This window comes from Apostichopus japonicus, chromosome 16, assembly GCF_037975245.1.
Source record: "Apostichopus japonicus isolate 1M-3 chromosome 16, ASM3797524v1, whole genome shotgun sequence".
NCBI classification, from domain to species: Eukaryota; Metazoa; Echinodermata; class Holothuroidea; order Aspidochirotida; family Stichopodidae; genus Apostichopus; species Apostichopus japonicus.
The window spans coordinates 7,887,923-7,910,502 of NC_092576.1; the positions used below are offsets into that span (position 1 = coordinate 7,887,923).

Sequence of the window (22,580 nt, forward strand, 5' to 3'; positions counted from 1 at the left end):
GATTAAAAAAAGTACTGTAGATGATATCACCAATTCCTCCAACTGATGAGATGAGACCTTTAGATGCAGAAACGTGGCACCACTTTTTATGAATCCTATAGGATTACAGACTAAAGTTACATTAGTTCTATTAAGTTTGTATTTTCCAGACCTAGTAGTAGTAGTTTTTAACTTATAGTATTATATTTAATGGTTTCTTGTTTTAATTTCTCTTGCAGGTGGCTCTTGTCAGGAAAATATTTATTTGGAAGTAGCACAGCAAGGTATAGTGTCTTGTCACTTTGAAGACTTTGACATTATTGGCTGGATTAATGGTACTGGCGTTGTAAGGAATACTCCCCCATTCATTTACATGGAGGGTTCACATATGTATGGAGAAGGGTATGAGAGTGGAGACTATGACATGCATCCAAATGGTTCTTTGATCATCAATGAAGTAAAATTGACAAACGAATTTAATTACACAGTTTTATTCGTTCCTTCTGGTGGTGCAAATGAGTACTTTGAAGTCCCAGTGAAAGTCTATGGTAAGTATTGGCAGCCCTATTGTGTGGATTAATGTTGTGATGCCAGTGGTATTGCTGCATATATGTAGCTTTTGCAAGATAACATTGGGCAGATATGTACTTTTGATATGTAACAGATCATTTAAAAACTCTGTTATCATTCCAGACTGTATTTAGTATGTACAACTTTCGAAAAATGACTGGACTACTAACATGTAGCCCATTAGGTCAGTTGCTCAAATCCTGTACAACACTTTGTAAGTTAACAAGCTTGATGGTCTTAAATAACATAATTACAATCTGCAAATTTGTCAAGGAAAATGTTGTTGTCAAGGGTGCTCTGTTGCTGATATGATGATTGAATTGTAAACAAACATTGTGTTATGGTTTAGATGAATATTTAGGCTTCTACTTAGTACTTGAGGGCGGTATCCATTTTTGTGCAAAACTTGCAGAAATTGGAAAAAAAAGATGATATTGATCATTTAACTTTATTATTATTTAATGATTTGAAAGGGAAAAGAAACACATTTTCATTTAAGACATGGTTAGTTTAATTATTCAAGTCTCATGTCCACCTTTCATGGAAAAGACCATAATATATACTGTAGGTGTTGTAAAAATCCTGACATGTAAGAAGTAGTCAGGCTGCTCCCTTCTGAACCAAGATTGCAAAAAAATTTTGTCTTATTTCTGGTATTTCTTACTACCAGTTCCACCTGATCCATGGCATCCTGTGGTAAATGGATTAACCAATCAGCAACAAGTTGTCATACATGGAAGCCGAAGCGGTTCCATCACCTGCTCAATGGCCGGAGTTAGGCCCAAAGTTGATCTGGAATGGGTGGCCTCACCAGATGAGATAACTCTAGATGGTACACCTACTCTGACTAATAACAGTGATGGAACATATGATGTATCTCTTAACTCTAATTTTAGAGTTCTCAGTGGAGCCATGGGAAATGTGGTTTTCATGTGCAGGGCCACTGGACACAAAGCGGACAATTTCACATCAGAAACTGAAGTTTACTTGCTAAACCAAGGTAAGCATTTGAATGATAAATATGCTGTGCCTACCTGTACATTGTGAGCCACAGTGCTTGCAAGCCAAGATGTCACTTAATGGATGACTTAATATTTGGTAGGTGGCTGCACCCTTATTGCAACATGTCAGAATTGGTGGAGGTCAACAGAGGTCAATGTAGACTTTATTGTGTTGTTCATAAAGTGTCAGACCTAAAGAAGATTCATGATGGTGTATCTTTACAAACCTCAGCACATGTTAGTACAATACTGGTACATATATACTGTCTTGTTTACGATTGGTTTTCACATCTTGCCATTTAAAAGGAAGCTCTTGGAATCTGCATGGCCGTAAACGATTAGTGTCTCTGCTCTCATCCTTTGCAGCACCTGTTTCCACTTTCTGTTACCTATTTTCCTGTTCTCTTGGTATCACAATAATATAATTTACCTTTTATGCCTCCATTGAGAAATGCCTTATATCGACTTAGAGCCCCTACTTTTATGTTTCCATTCGTTAGATAATGTGTTAGTTCTCAATTAAAATCTTTGCATACATTTTGCAGCCTGAGACTGCAACAAAATTTTGGTTATGAATATGCGTGAAAATGCAATGGTAGAAGGAACCTGTTTCACCCAAAACCTTCATAATTTTCATTCATTCTATTTTTTATATTTGATTTTTTTTTTCAGATCTCCAACCTGTAGTAAATGGATTGTACAACCAGAAACATATTATCCTTGATGTAAACAGAGAAGGTGAAGTTAGTTGCGCCAGTCAGAGAGTTTCAGAAAATGTCTCTTTAGAATTGTCTATCATCCCCCCTCTTTCATCAGATGAGATATCACAGGAGACTACATCGTCTAGAAGTCACAATAAGGATGGAACCTTCAACATCAAATGCAGCTCACACTTTCGAGTCCTCAGTCTGTCCATGGAACGAATTACTCTGGAATGTAGAGTCTTCGATCGCACAACTAATACGTCCCTAGACGTCACTACAGTGGAACTGTTTTTGCCAGAATGTTAGTTCTGTTGAGTAAATACTTATATGCCTTTAACTGGTTTTGATCACAAATGTATACCACTGAAATTATAAAAGCATAACATTTTGCATTTGTGGCATGACTTGGCTTGTAAACATGGTACCTCAAATTATCTGGTGGATGAGTTTTATATTTGGTATGTAGATTCACCTTATTGATTTCAAGGAATGTGTAGTGATCCGTGGAGGATAAGTTCATTTGATGCAAACAGGTCAGTCTGGAAACTTTGCAAAAGTGATAACAGAAAAAGTGAAGCCTGTATGAACTCCATACTTCGTATGCAGATCTCTTTTAGTAAGTTCAAGAACTCAATCAAATTTAGTGGAGGTCAAAGGTCACTTGGTGTCATGGTAGGTCAAATTCTGAAAACTTTGTAAACAATAACTTACAAAGTGAGGCGTCATATGTAGATCTCTCTTGGTGAGTACAAGAACAATATTGATATTGGCATAGGTTGAATGTCATTTTAGGTAAAAAATTAAAGCTTGGATAAAGTTCATACTTGGTAGAGGCTCCTTCATATTAAGTACAAGATCCGTATAGTTTTCTACAGGTGTCAAAGGTGAACTGAGGTTGACAAAGGTCAAAGTCTGCAAGGCTTATTAGCAATATTAAACAGTAGTGGTTCTCTACATTCATGTGATGTTCTTAACTTAACTCCATTAATATATGGTATATTGGAGTTGCACCAGGAACTATACTCTGACGTCACATTCAGTATTATTGAACTTTCCTCTTTGACAGATCCAGAAAGTGATTGTACTTCGCAGTGCCCTTACCCAACACGAATAACTATTAAGTATTCGCTTAGTATTCGCTAAGTATTCGAATAGCTATATAGTTGGTATTTCAAAAATTTAAGCATTCAGACTTTAGAATAACTAATTGAATACTTAAAATAACTATTCCAATAGGTATTCGAATACTTCTTTCCTTCGAATGCTTAGAGAATGCTAAATATAGCTATTCCAATAAGTATTCGAACACCTATTTCATTGAATGCCTATTCGAATACTTATTTCCATTTGTAAGATGGTCAGCTCTTACATAAAGTTTTGTTTTGTACCATAGTTTTACTTGTTTAGGTGCATTGTGCACTGAACAGAGGGGCTATACATTTGTACAGTATATTTGTATGTTGTCTTGTGGATTAAAACCTCTACACTTCTACCTCTTCTAGGTTGCTAGGCAACTATCTTGTTCTTCCTGGAAATTAGCTCTCACAGGAAATGGGGTCTGTGTGTGTATATTTTAGTAACAAAGGGAGTTTTGTGAGGGGTATAAGGAGTTAGGCAGTTGGCTATAAGTATCTGAGCAAGGCAGTTGCAAAAGAAGAGAAAGATAGTTTTAATGGCTGGATAGTTTGTTTTAAACCTTAATTTACATAGTTCAAGTTACTGTAGTCCTTATCATTTTATGGAAGTTGTGATATTCAACTGACAGTCTGGGACACTATTTTATTATAAAGGATATTATTTTACAATAAAGTATATTCCGGGACACCATTTCTTATAAAGGACATTATTTTACTACAGAGGATATTGACATTAGTTTACTGAAGGATACCCTGCGACACCATTGCTTATAAATTGAAGGATAATACTTTGTTGGGATCGGACATTCATAATACCATTTATTGTGTTTAACTATTTCTGATGTTTTGGAATATCTGATGTCGTGGAAGATATGATGTCGTAGAATACTTGATGTCACCAGCAGGCCAACTCACCAGAACAGACTTTTAAATTAAGTGTATTTACTTTAACATTTGGGTGTGACCTCACGACTGTAAGTTATTTTATTTAATTCTTTGACTGGGCCCAGATCAGCTGAATATTGTTTGTTATTCATAATTATAATTTCTTTTGATCCAATCCGGTTGAGTTTTCCAGTTTTGATGTATCTGCTCTGTGTTTGGTCTTCCAACCAAACCCAGAGTTCTCTGATCAAGAACAAACATTTTTTTTAGTGGCTAACACACTTTGAACAGCGCAAAAATATTTGAAATATACCGCGGAGGATTTAATAGCTGAAGCGTTTCCAAAATTTCATCGATCATATTCATAAGACCTACTGTTTTAGTATTCTGTGCTTAATACTCCATTTCAAATAGATATTTATTCCTTGTGAATGTTATTCAACATTTAATAGCAGATTTAATCAAGAAGCTAGGACAACAAGCTGGCCAAATTCCTAACTCTCCTTACTTGGAACTAATTAGCATACAAGTATTCAATAAGTATTCAAGTTAGTATTCAGAAACCTGTTAAGCCTTCATAACATAACTAATTAGCATACAAGTATTCGAATACTAGCGAATAAGTATTCGAATAACTATAAGTATTCGTCAGAGCCGAATTATTTAAATGAGCGAATACTTATATGTAAATGAGCTAAGTATTCAAATAGCTATTCCAAAAGCTACTCGAATACCTATTCGAATAGCTATTTGAAGAGCTATTCGAATACCTATTCGAATACCTAACAGGTATTCGAATACTTAACTCATTTACATAATTCGGCTCTGACGAAGGCTTATAGTTATTCGTATTAGTATTCGAATACTTATTTTGTACTGTGTGTTATATGGTAGATTTTCTGAATACTAAGGAAATCTTTGAATACTTATCGAATACTTATCGAATATATTCGTGTTAGGTAAGGGTGGTCACCAGGTCTGAACACATTAATACTTCTCTTAATGAATGGTGAGTGAAAACATTAATTAAATGTGAAGATTTATAACTTGTATTAAACTAGATAACAAGTATAGAAGATCCAAGGTATTGTATTGCACCAGTATCTTCAGTTAAGACCATTCACTGACCTCATTTCCATTACATTATCAAAACCATTTCCACATTCTGTATGTATGGACCTCATCAGGATACTCACACAGTATAATGAAGCTTGTGCAGTGTAGAATGAAATAAGACATACAGCATTGACGGCGGTAGACACTTTTGAAGTTGCGTCTGTCCACCACTATTTTTCCATCATCAATTTCCCACTACAACTAGAGATGAATCAGCATGCAAGAAAAAGGCTAAGCCATTAACAGAAAAACTTATTCTGGTGCACTTGTACTTGAAGCTTGATGATAGAATATGTTATATTAATTTCAAGGATGTAACACAATCTGCAAATGATCCAGATACAACAAAATGTCTGATATTTCCCTTTTTCCTTAACATGAATAAAAACGTATCTCTATAGGTACGCATGTATGATAGGTATGCCCAAATACCACGAGCACTGGAAAAGCCATGAAAAGCTGCCTTGGAATGGTCATGGCAAAGATACATACAGCAAAATTGCATGTATACTAAAATGATGATTTCATTAAGTACAATGCATCGGTAAGTGAACGTTCATAAGTAGAGTAAAGATAAATTGGCCTCTCTGTAAGTGGATGTTGCCATCAAGGATGGTAACTTAGTTTGCCCCATACAGTAAGTCATGCAATCTCCCATTACATAATTCAATCAACTTTTTGTATATATTTAAGGCTGTAGTTGTGAAGTACAAGTTGTCCAGTGAGTAGTGTTAGATCATTAGATCATCTCTATAATGTGGACTCATACCGTTGTGCTTCTTCTCTTGTTTTTTTTTTTTTTTTTTGCATTCTTTTTTCTCCAGTTTTTCTTATCTGGGGCTTCATCACTTTGAAGAAAAGCTGGGAGTCAGTAAAATTCTTTAGTTATATTTTGCATATATGTGTTTTACGAAAGTGTACGATGAACTGTTTTATATGAATGCCGCAAATTTGTGATTTTTTATTCATATTATTTATATTTAGCTTATCATCATTTTCTCTCAGTTTGAATTTGCTGTATCTTTCAGAATTTCTGTGCAATGTTTCGTTCCTCCTTAGTCAATTGACTTCTTAAGATGTTGACATGTATGCATGGTGATGTATTGAAGTGAAATTTTGTTGTTTGCACCCATTGAATATTTACATGTATTACGTAACATACTGTACTGTAGCATTAGCTTTTGCAACCCTCCCATGGTGCTTAGCTATGGAAGTAACACACAGATCATGCTCTATTTGCATGAAAGTATATCTTAAATTGTTTTTTCTTTCTGTCAGGTTCTGTCAGTTTCAGGATACGGCTCATCAATTTCAAGTCCTTAATAGTGATTTGTCAGCAAATGACTCCGGTGTATGTCACTGTACTTTTTCTGTGGAACTGGTATGAAGCTTGTGTTGTGGGACTCGAGATGTTCTTGTGGTATATGTAAAGCAGACTTCGCCAAGAGTGACTAAAATGATATAATGGAAACTTTTTATAACAGGTTGCTGTTGACTATGTCAAACACCTAGCTGGTTGACTCTATGCAACAAGATTCTTGTCTTCAGCACAGTTAATGCAATCTAAATTTGATTAGATTACCATGAAAGTGACTGCCAAATCCTTATATCATATATAAAATTGCAAACTAGAATCTTAAGTAGCTGTCAAATGATGACATGTTTTTGCTGTATTCATTTGTGGAGTGCTGTATTCATTTGCTGTCTTCACATGCTGTATTCACATGCTGTTTTCATTTGTGGAGTGTTAGCCCAGTGGTTAATGCCGGTGCCTTTCAATCAAAAGGTCCCCGGTTCGAGTCACTCCAAGATTAATGTATTTCGCCCAGTTCATAATCATGGATGTTAAATATGAATCTAAGAGACTGACTTTGGTCAGCTTGCATGTGATTTTAATATAAAGCCAATGATGGCTTCTTCGCGAGTTCCTGCTTGCAGTTGGAACTAAAATATATATATACATATATCCTGAAAGATATACAGTATTAACAATATTTTGAAAAGAGCCACAAGTATGTTCAACGAGTATATACATCAAGCAAAGAATGTGATGAAACTTCACATTAAGTATTATAGCATTTAGTATTGTATTCAGGAAGTCATTAAGAGGCCAACAGGGGTAAAGTCTGAAACTTTGAACACATGTGCAATGTCTCCAATAAAATGATTCTATATCCAGGTAGCAAGCCCACATGGGTAACATATGGGATGCATATGGGCCAAGATATGGGTACCATGTGGGATGCCCCATACATAGCTCCCAAGTTTTGAGAAGGCAAATGCTGGTCCATGCCGCGAATTGCCGTCCTGGGGGAGGGGTATAAGGGGAAGGGGTGTCCTACTCCCCTTTTGAAATTTTTTGGAATCCTGGTGATGCCTACATGTAAAATGGTTGCACTTAGAAAGGCTTTTGTCACTCAAAATTTTCTGAGATATATGCATTTTTTTTTTTGTGTAACATCAATCAAATGAATAGTAGGTGATAATTCGTTCTTTCCCGTGGCATGAAAATGTTCGCTGCTCTCCCCAATGAAAAGAAATATAGGCTAATTTGAGGTTCAAATGATGCTGTAAAGTAGGTTTTATACTCTATTATGGTAAATGCTAAAGAAATGATGGTTGCTAAGTCAAAATTTGATGCAATTTTTTTTTTATGTATACTTGACAATTACAATGCGGGTTTTTAGGACGCTTTGGGTGTTAGAATGCGGGTCCAACCTGCAAATTGCGGGTCAGTTGAGAGCTCTGACACCATGATGAACTATGAACAAGGTGTGCAGACCACTTTATTGACTACATAAGCCATGATGTTTTACGTGGACGTTGAATGTCACTTGAAATCAACAGAGGTCAAGTTGTGAAACCGTTGTAATCACAATAGCTTCGAAAAAAAAAAAGATTGTGTAATTCACACTCAGTATGTTGATCAACTTCACAACATTGGGCAAAGAATGTCGTTTGGTATACAATTTAACATCATTTGAAAGCCCTCTAAATTAACATTTCTTAAGATCAGTGCCTTGTGAAACATGCAAGGAATGTGTGATGATAGATGAGAATCTATAAAAGAAGGATCAGAACTTCATGAATGACCCTATGCAATGTGATGGAATGAAATAGGTAGATTTAGGCTATTACAACTTGAGAACACTTTGGAAAATATTTCACAGTGAGGGTTATCTCTACATACAGCATCTATGGTGTGAAACTTCAGGGCACACAAGATCCTGTCCTATGCAGCCTGGCTGCAGCCCTCTAGCATATTACTTGTGACATGGTGTCTTAGGAAGGTGATCTTTGTCAAATGTCTTCAATGAGAAACAATTGTTTGGTACAGAGCATTTATGTGATGTTCTTAACTTAACTCCATCAATATATGGTATATTGGAGTTGCACCAGGAACTACACTGTGACGTTACATTCAGTATTATTGAACTTTCCTCTTTGACAGATCAAGAAAGTGATTGTGATTCGCAGTGGTCAGCAGATGAAACACAGTGATGATAGTAATACTTCTCTTAATGACTGGTGAGTGAAAACACTATTTTTTGTTTGGGCTAAGGTTCACAGTATAACCATTTCCAGCTATGTATGAACCTGATCAGGATACATCACTTTACAAGAGAAACAATTCCTTGTTTAGTTGGTCATGGCAAAGATAATCACAGCAAAATTGCATGTATACTAGTACCATGATGATTTCATTACTGTAAGTATAATGCCTCAGTAAGTGAATCGTTCGTAAGTAGATTGATGTTGCCATCAAGGATAGTAACTTAGTTTGCCCCATACAGTCAGTCATGTAATCTTCCATTACATAATTCAATCAACTTTTTGTATATATGTAAGGCTGTAGGTGTGAAGTACAAGTTGTCATGTGAGTAATGGTAGATCATTAGATCATCTCTATAATGAGGAATCATACCGTTGTGCTTCTTCTCCTTTTTTTTGCATTCTTTTTCCTCCAGTTGTTCTTATTTGTGGCTTCATCACTTTGAGGAGAGCTTTGCAAGCTGGGAGTCAGTAAAACTCTTCGGCGGGCATGTAATGTTTGCATATACGTGGATACGAAAGTGTATGATGAACTTTTCTACATGAATGCCGCAACTTTATCAATTTCTTTTTTTTTCCATAAAATTAAGTGTTAGCTTACAATTATTTCCTCTCAGTTTGAATTTGCTGTATCTTTCAGAATTTCTGTGAAATGTTTCTTCTCTTGACCTCTTAATATGTTGACGTGTATGAATGGTAATCATAGCACAATATCTATTTTACAAGAAGTAAATAAGCACTTTTGGGTGATGGATAAAAAAAATGTTCATTACGATTTTCTCTGTCTATAGCAAATACCACCCAGTCCCCTGTTTTTGGCCAAAAATATACACCCTAGTTGGTAATGCTAGCCATACTGAATGATTAAAAACACAAGAAGTGTACTATTCCAGTTTGTCAAGACAAGTTTGTCTTCACATAGGAAAAGTAGTGTTAGCCTTTAGAGCAATTATGGTTACAATCATACGGTGGCTAGTCAATTAATTACTTGTGCTCAAGGATGAATCCTAATGACATTACTTGGGGTAGTTTATGCGATCAAGTAACACAATATTCATGCTCAAGTGAATCTTAAGCAGATTTAAAATGATGACATGTTTCTGTATCAATCCTGAAAGATATATTAACAATACTTTGAAAAGAGCCAGTGAAAAAAATTATATTTTAAGTTAATGTTCAATGAGTATATACTTGTAGCAAATTTTTTGATGAAGCTTCACATTTAGTATTTTAGCATGTAGTATTGTATGCAGTAAGTCATTAAGAGGTCAACAGAGGTCAAAGTCTGAAACTTTGAACACATGTGCCTTCGCATGTACCTTTCAATTTTAAGGTCCCCGGTTCTAGTCACTCCCAGATTAATGTATGTCGTCCAGTTACAGAGTTGTTGACTATTAACAATTCAAAATCATGGACGTTAAATATGAATGTAAGAGACTGACTTCGGTCAGCTTGCGGCTTTGATAAGCCATTGAGGCTTCTTCGAGAGTTCCTGCTTGCAGGAGGATCTAATATACATGTGCAATGTCCCCAGCAAAATGATTCTATACATGTACCATGTATATACCATAGTTCTCTCTTTCCGTCAATTATTGCAATAGCTATAAGACATTCCTAGTATGATCTTTCCATTAATCTGCACATCTTTTAATCGTCTTTTAAGATTTGTTACCAATTTGTTGCAATCGACCAAAATATTACAAAGCATGGTTTTTGATGACATACATATCCTTGTCCATCGGTAGTCTTTGATTATATGTGAAGTTGCTAACATTTCTTAATATGCACAAACCTTTTCTTAATAAGTTGAGCACAATGTTGTGCTTTTGCGTGAACAATGCTTATTGCAAACAAAGCTAGTATATCAAATTTGAAAGCTTGATAAGTTTACCATTAACAGGTAACGTTGTAAAGAATCTCAGCAGCAGTAAAATTATGATATTGTTTTGGCTGTTTCCTGAAATAAATGCAATCTATATTTTGAAGAAGATTTAAAAGTAAGGAAATGATTTTTGTTTTTATCGCATCGCTCCCTTAGCAACAGTTGCTATATATTGATTTGTTCATTATCTCATCGCTCCCCATATAGATAGGATGAGATATTTTGCCACCTGGGCTTATGCAGCTATGTCAGTTGTCATAGCAACAGTGACAGTAACGATGGTAATGTTTCATTTTCTTGAGTAGCTCATGGGTCAACCATGAAGCGGTACCCCAGTGTGTCCGGAAGTCAAAAAGTCAAAAACTCCTCCTTAACGGCCGGAACCTTAACAGGTGTAATGGAAATGTCAAATACTCTCACAATATGTGATTGCCATGGCAACCGAGGACAAATAACATGATAAATTGATTAAAGGTTAAAGGTTAAAGGTCAAATGTATATTTTATGCGTTATGCGTTTTTTATACAAGTTTGTGTCAAATCTCCTTCTCAATGGCTCTGTCGATTTTCTTCAACCTTGATGGGAAGGTACCCCTTGGTGAACCCTTGTCGTACACACCCAGGAATCTAATTTCAAAGTAACATTACCCTCTTTCACATAGACAGAAAATGAGGTCATAGGCACTGAATTAACCATGAGTCTGCTTATAAAGTTTTAAAATGCAGACAAATGAACTGTAGTAAACGCTGACAAATAACAAAAGAAAAAGTTTGAAGGATCTGGATGCGCCCCTCGCCTGCACAGATCCGTGAGTCTGGCACCTCCGGTGGTTTTGAAAGTATCTCCTCCCTTAAACCCGCCCCCTCCCGCCAATCATCAATTGCTTCCTATGTCTAAACTGATATCTGACATGAAATTGAATTTCAGATATCTAAAATTGAATTCGAGATATTTGAATTTCAGATACCTGAAATTATAATTCGAGAGATCTGATATTGACTTCGAGATATCTGAAATTCCTTATTAAATGTTAAAACGGCTTTCCATACGGTCGAGGTGATTTTACTGCACAAGGCTACATCCAACTATTCTGAGCTTGGGATGAGACATGAATGATAACCTCTTTCCAAACTCTCTACAAACTGACTGTGAAAAATTACTTCTCGTTCAATAGAAAAAGGACTTCTGAATACCAACAAAGCTTTCATTGGCAGAATAATACAAAGCATAAACAATAAGTTAGTGCTGTGAAAATAAAGCCTAACCAAAGATTATAAAAATATAAGCTTTACATAGCTTGCCGACGTCGAGTTGACACTAAACTGTAAACACAATTAATACCTTACCAAAGGATGTATGGGCAATTTGTCAGGCGCGGCGGAACGGGTAAATTATGGGGGGGGGGGGCTAATGTATGGAGACTATCTAAGTGGAGCGTCACCATCAGTAGTGGCGTAGAGCGTACACAATTTTGGGGGTTTTTCAATCCCCCAGATGGCCGGAAACGGCACTTCCCGAGTGTTTTTTGCTCCGAATACCTAGCCCTAAAATATGGGTCTCAAGCCTGCAATTTCTCAGATTGCACGTAAAAGTATGTAAAAACATTGTAATTTGTATATTCGATGGTGTTTTAAGAGAGTAGCTATTACTCGTAGTGTACTCGCAAAGACGTTTTTGAGTGTACTAAGGGGATGTTGGAGAACTGGCTGAAATGAGGCAAGTCATTGGCCTAAGACGAAGTTGGAGTGTTGCGCTTACAGGTACTCACACTCACTGCTTCCACTTTTCACGGGGCGTGAAGACGCGGTTGGGGTGACAATGTGGTCTATAGCCAGGGGACGGGCCGAGGGTCCCCCCAACATTTACTAAAATTATTACACCTATATAGTATACGTGTGCATCGGACAGATCGAAAAGTATGCATTGAAAATGGGCAGATGCACGTTTCGGAGCCTTGGTAAATTATTGGGGGGGGGGGGAGGGCTTATCATGCATTTGCCCCCTCAACTTTTTCATTGGGGGCTGAGCCCCCCAAGCCCCCCCCCCGGTTCCGCCGCGACTGCAATTACGACTGCAATTATTAGTACATGCACTAATTCCAACTGTCAATTCAACAAGAAACATAAGCAGATATGTACTTGTTATTAAATACATAACAATTTCACAGAACAGCTGTTCACCATTGTGAAAATATAAAAAAAAAAACGATAACAGACTTGATTTACTGATTTGAGAAAATGTTAGACACTTAACAAATTGCAATGAAAGATGCATGGTTCCAACCTCTATGAAGGTATTGAACAAGTTAAACTTTTAAAAAGTTAAAATTTTAAAAACGTAAAGTTTGGTTGAAAATTCTATCTGACCCTTAACCCTAGTTGGTGCATAAATCAAATCTTCCAAGTATAGTCAGGCCTCGAAAAATACGGTCGCCAACTCGCCAATGGCGAGTAGAATTTAGCGTCTGGCGAGCAAAAAAATGCACTACGCTCGAAATTTTAGCGAGTGGCTAATTCGTTCACTGACTTTATACGATAGGCTTAATGAGCCTATCAAGAAAGGCCTATTGCCTAATGTTACACATCACATTAGTATTATCAAGCGTACTGTTACAAGCATGTCCTAAGGAACAGTATGTTCACCAGCTCGAGACTTATTTGATAAATTGATACTAATCCACGGGCGTCGGAGCCGGTACGGCAGGTCCGGCGAACGCCGGACCAATATTCACGGCAAAAAAAAAAAAAATAGGACTAAGAAAGAAAAATGGCAAAAAATAAAGAACCAAAATGAAACATACTTCAATAATGTGTTTCAGAAGATTAATCGGGTACATAAACAGACAAGGGTGAATCTTGTATTTTCATATGACACATGTGAACTGCTGTTTCATGCAATCTGGCAGGTATAATTTTCAATAATGATGACGGCAAGTAGGCTTAATGTGATTACTCTGGCATGGCTCGGGAAGTGCCATTTCCTGCAATCTGGGAGGTATTTTTTCAAAATTTTCTCCGTTACGCTACGTGCCAACCATGCATGGTGGCGCGTAGCGTAGATTGACCTACCAAACGTCCCCCCGATAATTATGATAGATGGCCACACTCTGATCTGCCGTACCAATCCCAAATAGCTTCCGACGCCCCTGTAATCTGTCAAACTAAATGTCAGTGGGTTAAACGCAATTGCGCGATGAAGCCTGCCTGACATGTCAATAAGTAAAACATTGTATCCAGTGGCGTAGGAAGGTACTTTTGAGTGGGGGGGGGGGCTGAAGACTGATGGCCGGCCTGGGGGAGGGGTCTAAGGGGAGGGGGTGTCCCCCTCCCCTTTGGAATTTTTTTGCATTTCCAGGTGGCCTCAGATGCAATTTGGTGCAATATAGCACATTTCAACTCCCACTCCATTTTGTAAAGAATTTTGCATTTTCACCTGGCCTTAAATGCAATTTGGTGCTCCAAATGAGAATTTTTTCTCATTTGGAAATGAAAAAGGGGTTTTCTGACTTGCGGAGCGGGGGGGGGGGCGGAATGATACTTCCGCCCCCCACATTTTTCACTGGGGGGGCTGGCGCCTCCCAGCCCCCCCGGTTCCTACGCCCTTGATTGTATCCCAATTCACTAGTCAGTAATATGAGGAATAGCTTCGGCCTTTGTCGACAAACTTTCAGTTCTGTTACCAAATTGTTGACTCTTAATATGGCCAGCAAGAAAAGACGAAACTTTGAATTCATCGGGTGTTCAAGAACTTGGGAGGATGGCTGATCATTGTAGTACTTTGCTCAGGCGCGGCGGAACGGAAAAATTATTGGGGGGGGGGGGCTAATGTGTGGACACTATCTAAGCGGAGCGCCACCATGGGTTGGCGCGGAGCGTACAAGAAAATTTTGGGTTTTTTCAAACCCCCAGATGGCCGGAAACGGCACTTCCCGAGTGTTTTATGTTTCGAATACCTACCCCTAGAATATGGGTCTCAAGCCTGCAATTTCTCAGATTACACGAAAGTCTGTAAAAACATTGTAATTTGTATATTCGATGGTGTTTTAAGAGAGTAGCTAATACTCGAAGTGTACTCACAAAGACGTTTTTGAGTGTAGTAAGGGCAGTGGCGGAGCTAGGGTATTGGTCAGGGGGGGGCAAGAATAGTCTGTAGGGGCGCTTTCGACACTATCTAAGCGGAGCGCCACCACAGGTTGGCGCGGATCGCGGTCAGAAAATTTTTGAGTAAAGACACTCCCTAGATTGCAGGAAATCACCCTTTCGGGCCTTACTAATTTGCAGATAAACGGAGAATAAATAGGTGTCGTCGCCAATTTGTCGGAAAATTACACCAACAGAATATGACAAATGTCAATAGGTATATGAGAGCGCAATAAAATAGTCAATAATCGCGAATAAGTAAAAAAGTAGTGAAAAGCTGAAAAGGGCGCCAGCAGTCCATTTGAGTCCGTCAGGGGGGGGGGGGCATCCGCCCCTGACTGTATATATGGACGCTCCGCCACTAAGTAAGGGGATGTTGGAGAACTGGCTGAAATGAGGCAAGTCATTGGCCTAAGACGAAGTTGTATTACGCTTACCGGTACTCACACTAACTTCTTCCACTTTTCACGGGGCGTGAAGACGCGGTTGGGGTGACAATGTGGTCTATAGCCAGGGGACGGGCCGAGGGTCCTCCAGCAATTACTAACATTATTACACCTATATAGTATACGTGTGCATCGGACAGATCGACAAGTATGCATTGAAAAATGGGCAGATGCACGTTTCGGAACCTTGGTAAATATTGGGGGGGCTTATCATGCATTTGCCCCCTCAACTTTTTCATTGGGGGGCTGAGCCCCCCAAGCCCCCCCCTCCCCCGGTTCCGCCGCCACTGACTTTGCTGCTAAATGATCAGAACAACCCAGATGGCTTGTCGCTAGAAGAAAAAAAGGAGGAAATTCAAAATGAACTGGCTCAATTCAAGACTCAAGTCAGTGGCAAAAAAAAAAAATCCAATTGTTCCCCCTCACCCAGCTTGCAATCCAGGAAGGCTGCAACTTTCCTCAGTTGTCTGAATTATTTAAAGTAATGGTGGTTCTGCCAGCGAGTTATGCAGCTTATGAAAGGGGATTCTCAACCGTCAATATAATCAAAACTTCCGTAACAGAACACTTCTCTTGCCCCAGATTATAAAGGATTTGACGCAAATTTCTGAGAATGGCCCGTCCATAACAGATTTTAACCCTACTACATCAATTGACTAGAGGTAATTGTCCAGCAAAGGGCGACGTCACACCGACGGATATCGATCCCCAAACACAACATCAAAACGCAAATCACCACCAACAAGCGAATCATCAGATGAAGAACTACTTTGCCTGAATCCCCCCCCCCCACACACACCCCCACACCCCATCCGTATCATCGACTGAGTCGACTTCATTCAACACCATCATTTATTCATTTTCGCAAAGATAAGTGAGTAAGCAGTATTCGCGGGAAGTTTAGCAGAAACAGAATGTGTGCACAAAAGAAAAAAAAAGCCCGCGTATTTTCACAAAAAGTTTTTCAAGTATATCACAATGTAACTGCTATCTATAAGCTCTGTGGTTTCTTCATCAGCAACAGTAAATGTATATATTCCTACAAGAAAGTTTATTGCAGTGAACTTGAAGCAAGTCCAAATCGCATTGTTGTTCAACGAACAATGTCAATGGGAGATAACTGTGAAATCGCTTACTATTTTTACGTACATTATGTACGGAGATTTTTCAGGTGCGGTAACGTTTTATTAAGTGTAGTAATACGAACTGAACTTTCGGGAACAAACGTAAACATTTTGCCGAAATAACATTACATATCTCAAAATGAACAACAGGAAGTGGTACTAATTTAGAATCCGTACCATCCGATATCCGACAGGCTAAAAGAGGGCGCTCTTTTTGATGGGGTGAGCGTTTTTAAATGGGGCTTGGATATTTTTGGGGGACTAAAAGAGTTTGGCGGTTGTCATGAAAATAGTAAACTCGCTTCAGCGCTTATGTCCCGTCATTGTACCCATTTCACATCCCCCACACTTTCAACCGTGGTTCTCTCTATTCTTTCTGTCTCCCTCACTCGTTTTCTCGGATGAGACCTACATATCTATGAAGAGAAGAGAAGAGGAGAGAGGAGAAAACATGATTAATAACATGAGTAACACATAGCAGTAATCGAACCCGGGATGTTAGGATGCCAATTAATAATAGCGCATACTCCTAACCGATCAGGCTGTGAGCCGGATGAAGATTTGGCGTTTGGAAGAAAAATTGAAACCTTAACTTTTCCTTTATTACCATATTTGAATATTCATTCCCATATAACAAAAGCAAAATATTGAATATGCAAGTTTCATGAATATATAATGAATATGTAATAAATAACATGAATATTTAACACAAATAAGAGCACATAATGAATATGTAATAACTTACGATCAATAAACATTCTAATTGACAACTAATTCCATTGAAACGTCTTCTTTTGTGATGGTCTACTGCATTAAGACTTAAGCAGATGCTTATACCCCAATAATCCTAGCTTGTAGCAGCTGTTTAAAGACACACCTTAGTGTTAAATGTGTAGCCAAGTTCCTAACTAATAAAATGGGTTAAGTTCCATGCCCTCTTGGAATCAAAGTTATAGTCGTTCAATAGCAAATACAACCAAGCCAATGAGATATGACAGACTCCACTAAGATTTATTGAAGGAGAAGCTGACGACTTTAACTTGGTAAATGTCCAAGGGAGTGTTTATGAAAGGCTACAGGTAATAACAATTTGTCTTCACTACGTTCTTATTATCTTAATTCCAGCGAGATAATGTCACCCTTGATAGTTATTTCTGTTAATCCATATCCAGCTTACTATCTCTCTCCCACATTCATGTCAACACTCCGTATCTCCACCTCCCGTTCTTCTATCTCCTAACACTATTCCCTACTTCATACCCCTAATTCCTAGCCCTATTTCCTAACCCTATTTCCCTACTTCCTAACCCTATTTCCTAACCATATATTTCCTAACCCTATTTCCTAACCCTATATTTCCTAACCCTATTTCCTAACCCTATTTCCTAACCCTCTTCACGTATCTCTCTTCACGTACATAGTCCTAACCCTATTTCCTGACCCTATTCACGTATCTCTCTTCGCGTACATAGATGGATTTAACTATTCCCTAACCCTATTTCCTAACCCTATTTCCTAACCCTATTTCCTAACCCTATTTCCTAACCCTATTTCCTAACCCTATTTCCTAACCCTATTTCCTAACCCTATTTCCTAACCCTATTTCCTAACCCTATTTCCTAACCCTATTTCCTAACCCTATTTCCTAACCCTATTTCCTAACCCTATTTCCTAACCCTATTTCCTAACCCTATTTCCTAACCCTATTCCCTAACCCTATTTCCTAACCCTCTTCACGTATCTCTCTTCACTATTTAAATGGATTTCCCTATTTCCTAACCCTATTTCCTAACCCTCTTCACGTATCTCTCTTCACTATTTAACTATTCCCTCACCCTATTTCACTATACCGCTTTAACTCATTCAAGCGAATCATTCACGCACCTATTCACCGAGCACACACGTTCAGCCGGATTATACAGTTGTTCTTCTGCCGATTCGAAGTAAGCTTGCACATTCATATGGTACGGATTCTAAAGTCAGGCCCAGGAAGTTTATTGGATTAATTTTTAGAAGAAGAAGAAGAAAAAGATAATTCTCGAAACCTGACCAATGAAAGCTGTAAGTCTGACGCTCAGTAATCGATCGATAACAATAATAATTGCCAGTGCCAAGCGTTATCTTAACTTATTAACGATATATAGGCCTACGCCTACTAACTTGTATACACTGATAGTCTGATACAGTAGTTTGATGTCTTGTCGAGTGAAAGTTACAGATTCTCAGCCATGCCATTGCTTATTTTTCTGTCCTAAACAATGCTTACAGTGTTTCACCGTTTTATATTTCCACATATACCATGTTTTAAACACTTTTGACGAACCACAATTTAAATAGATCGTTTTTGCTGTAAACAACAAACAGTAACCGGTATCCTAATTTAGGCCATAGGCCTATATCACAAACAATTAGCGGGAAAATATGGCGAGTAAATTAAACGTTTTGTCGAGTAGAGTTTTAGACTCGGTCGCCATGCAGTTGGCGAGTAGTTTAAAAAAAAAAAAAAAAAAATGGCGAGGCCTGCGATGCCTACGTACACTCCAAAGAAAAGTAGGACGCAGAATAGTAAGCCATTATGGTGGTCACACGATGTAGATGTATCAAGGGAGAGGGAAATATATCATGGAGGATTTATTTTATTTTTTCATATTTTATTTCAGGCACATATGGTAGCTATCACGACTACTGACTACATACGCGTGAGGTACAAAAATGGCTCTTGACTCAATTGTCAGGTCTGCCAATATAACGTCTGAAAAGCGCTTTGAGATATATCGCTGGTACAAATTTAGCGCTAAATAAAAGCAAATATTATTATTTTATTATTATTGTCAAATGTAATTTTAAAAGTATAATCGATCCGGCCTATCCTTCGGAGAAGAACGGGCCCCTACATAAGGCAGAAACGGCTGCCTGTATCAGTTTTCACGACCCCATCGATCCACAGTTTCTGCTGATGGGCTCCGGTGAGTTAAAACTAACATGGATAAATCTCGTCTCGATATCTTTGGTACAAGTCGCATATGACGTCATTCTCCTACAACTACTATGCCACATCTTGACCTTGTCAAAAACACATTCTTACAAATTGATCCTCCCCCGCAGGTAGCATACGCCCATTAAAAGCCCCATTGACTTACACACTAAATCACAAAAGTAATGTGGTCTCCAAGTCTAGATAGAAGTTTTCACTAGCTTAACGCTACCCATCACCGGATAGCTGACAGGTTGGCCTTTCATGGCACCATCAATTTTCCGTACCATGACCGTGAAAATTTTTGGCTATCCGAGCCGGAAGTTTTCGTCACTTGTAAACAAACCTCTTCACTCAGTGGTAAACAAATTTCCTACGCTGCTCCTGGGAAGCCTAAAGGGGTCTAAAATTGCCTCAATTGACCCAATTTTTTCACCACATGTACTTCCATTCATGCTCTTCAACATGAAAGCCACAAAAAACTAGATTATGATTGATAACAGGTCACAAAAGATGTTCTCCTGCTGCTTTTTGGCACTTTTCCTGAAGGAGAACAATCGAGCGGATTGATATAGACTCTAATAGGAGTATGCCACCTTAAGTGAGAGTTGAATTTTTTTTTTTTTTTCTCCAAAATGATACTTTTCATAGTCGTCACAATATAAACCACAACAGAATTATATGCAATTATCATTTTAGGTCCATAAAGATGTATTTTCAGAGATTTCAGTATGCACGGTGCAGTGTGTAAATACACATATGAGCAATACTGTGTAAGCAGTAACCAGGTCTATGTCTGCAACAACACTTCCAGTCACCAATTTTGATTAGCTTGACCAATTTGGGTGCATCTATGATTCTTGCAGGTATTATTGGTATCCCTGATCACAATCCACTTGGTCTGGCTTGCCCTACCTGCAGAAACATCATCCATAGAGGGGTTAGCGGTGAGGGCTTTTTCGTCTCTGGCTCTGAAAAGTGATGAAAACTACTTTTGTTTAGCTCAGCAGATTCCTCACAAACTGACCCACAGGACATACCCCAATGTATTCCTGAACTGTTTGGAACATGTTAAACTGATATTGCATGTCACTCCAGTGCAACTGTTAAGTTACTAAGAATAAAAGAAGAGAATTGAAGGTGTTCTTTGCCAAAACTGGATCATCGGGATTTGTAAACAACAGCCTCACTGTAACAGTATTACAGCAGTCAAAAGGAAAGCTTACTGGAATGCTATCTAGATACACTGTTCACCTCAATAGCATATCCAGTCCATTTAAAGGTTTGTGCATAGGTTGTTACAATGTATTAAAGACAGTTATAAGAGAAGAGAGGTGGATAGGGGGGCATATTTCATGATAAAACATAAACTTTGGTGCTCGGCAGAGAACAACAACGTCAAATTACCTTATTCTCCATTGGTGGCAAGCAATGGTTCCTATAGTTACTACAGTAGATCTCCCATGGAAGCATCAGGATATCTCTTTCTGCTGTCAGAGTTGTTTGGGATTTGTTGTTACCTCATCTAACCAGTTGAGTCCATTGATACCACACCCATTCAAAGTATATCGCTGTGCATGCTGAGGACTTAGCACATCAACTTTCTCTGAAATTGACAAAACAACAGAAAACTAATGAGGAGTGAATAGGCTCAAAAACCCCTTGATGCACATTGGCAGAAGCAGAATATGCATACCTTTGTGGATTATTTGCTAAATAAGACTCAAAACATTCTCTGTGCAAGGTATTAGCCCTCAGCAGCCACTCCACTTAGGATACAGACCTCATACAACATTGTGCTACAGCTGGTGTAGACTTGGTCTAGGATACTAACGTAGCGCCATTATGAACCTGAGGCCTAGGCCTAAGCTAACAACATTAGGGGTATTTCATGCATTGAAACTGAGTTTTTGTCCTTAGTTAAACACCAGGTACTTCCAGCTTTAGCAAAAATAACCTAGAGTATGATTACCATGTAATTTAGGTGCCCACAGATGTCAAATTTCACTGAACTTAGTCGTTCACGTCACACACACTGCAGGCTTTTTGGTCTGATTCTGAAGGATTTTGAATTTCGTGCATTTGGCACCTACTTAGCAGATTCAAGGCAGGAATCATACTACGGAAGCCTTGGTAGGTCAAGGCTTAATGACCCAATAGTTTATTGGGGAGGAAAACTGGTTAGAAATGCTCAGAAGGCTGTTCTAGTCTAATGTATGGACACGCACATGCTCTTTGTGGTACTTTAAGGCTGTAATACTAATTTATGCGTAAAAATCACCCAAGCGTGAAATTTTCTGACGTTTGCTTGAAAACCATTTTTACACACCATAGCAACTACTTTGATCCAAAATTGGGACTTCTAGCACTTAAAATGAAAAATTTGGCATTTTTGCTTAAGGTAGCATACGCCCATTAAAAGCCCCATTGACTTACACACTAAATCACAAAAGTAATGTGGTCTCCAAGTCTAGATAGAAGTTTTCACTAGCTTAACGCTACCCATCACCGGATAGCTGACAGGTTGGCCTTTCATGGCACCATCAATTTTCCGTACCATGACCGTGAAAATTTTTGGCTATCCGAGCCGGAAGTTTTCGTCACTTGTAAACAAACCTCTTCACTCAGTGGTAAACAAATTTCCTACGCTGCTCCTGGGAAGCCTAAAGGGGTCTAAAATTGCCTCAATTGACCCAATTTTTTCACCACGTGTACTTCCATTCATGCTCTTCAACATGAAAGCCACAAAAAACTAGATTATGATTGATAACAGGTCACAAAAGATGTTCTCCTGCTGCTTTTTGGCACTTTTCCTGAAGGAGAACAATCGAGCGGATTGATATAGACTCTAATAGGAGTATGCCACCCGCAAGGCACACGAGAGCTAGGCCTATGCTAGGCCTGCGTGTCTAAGTAAGCACTAACACTTAACAGCGAACAAAACTTTCACTAGAAAATTTTCTTCCAGTGAAAACTCAACAGCGCAGATTACTAACAGATTAGGCTACTCAAGATTGTTGTTGCAAGATTGCCGATAGATAAGTTTGTTGATTTTCTAGTAATAGCATGGAT

The 22,580-nt window shown here is 38.3% G+C and overlaps 1 protein-coding gene and 1 long non-coding RNA gene across 2 annotated transcripts in view; one reads left to right on the forward strand and one right to left on the reverse strand.

The window, feature by feature from the left end:
- LOC139983577 (uncharacterized) overlaps nucleotides 1-22,580 on the forward strand; it is a 111,384-nt gene that overhangs the window by 79,555 nt on the left and 9,249 nt on the right. Inside the window, exons 3-7 of the mRNA XM_071997222.1 lie at nucleotides 219-527; nucleotides 1,220-1,549; nucleotides 2,223-2,555; nucleotides 3,321-3,345; nucleotides 5,241-5,284. Of these exons, the coding sequence (XP_071853323.1) occupies nucleotides 219-527; nucleotides 1,220-1,549; nucleotides 2,223-2,555; nucleotides 3,321-3,345; nucleotides 5,241-5,284 (1,041 nt within the window). The remainder of the gene's footprint in view (nucleotides 1-218; nucleotides 528-1,219; nucleotides 1,550-2,222; nucleotides 2,556-3,320; nucleotides 3,346-5,240; nucleotides 5,285-22,580) is intronic.
- On the reverse strand, nucleotides 20,097-22,370 carry LOC139983585 (uncharacterized). Its single transcript, XR_011798756.1, has 3 exons — nucleotides 21,481-22,370; nucleotides 20,916-21,114; nucleotides 20,097-20,479 (listed from the first exon to the last, which is right to left on the reverse strand). It is a non-coding gene; the product is annotated as an uncharacterized lncRNA (long non-coding RNA).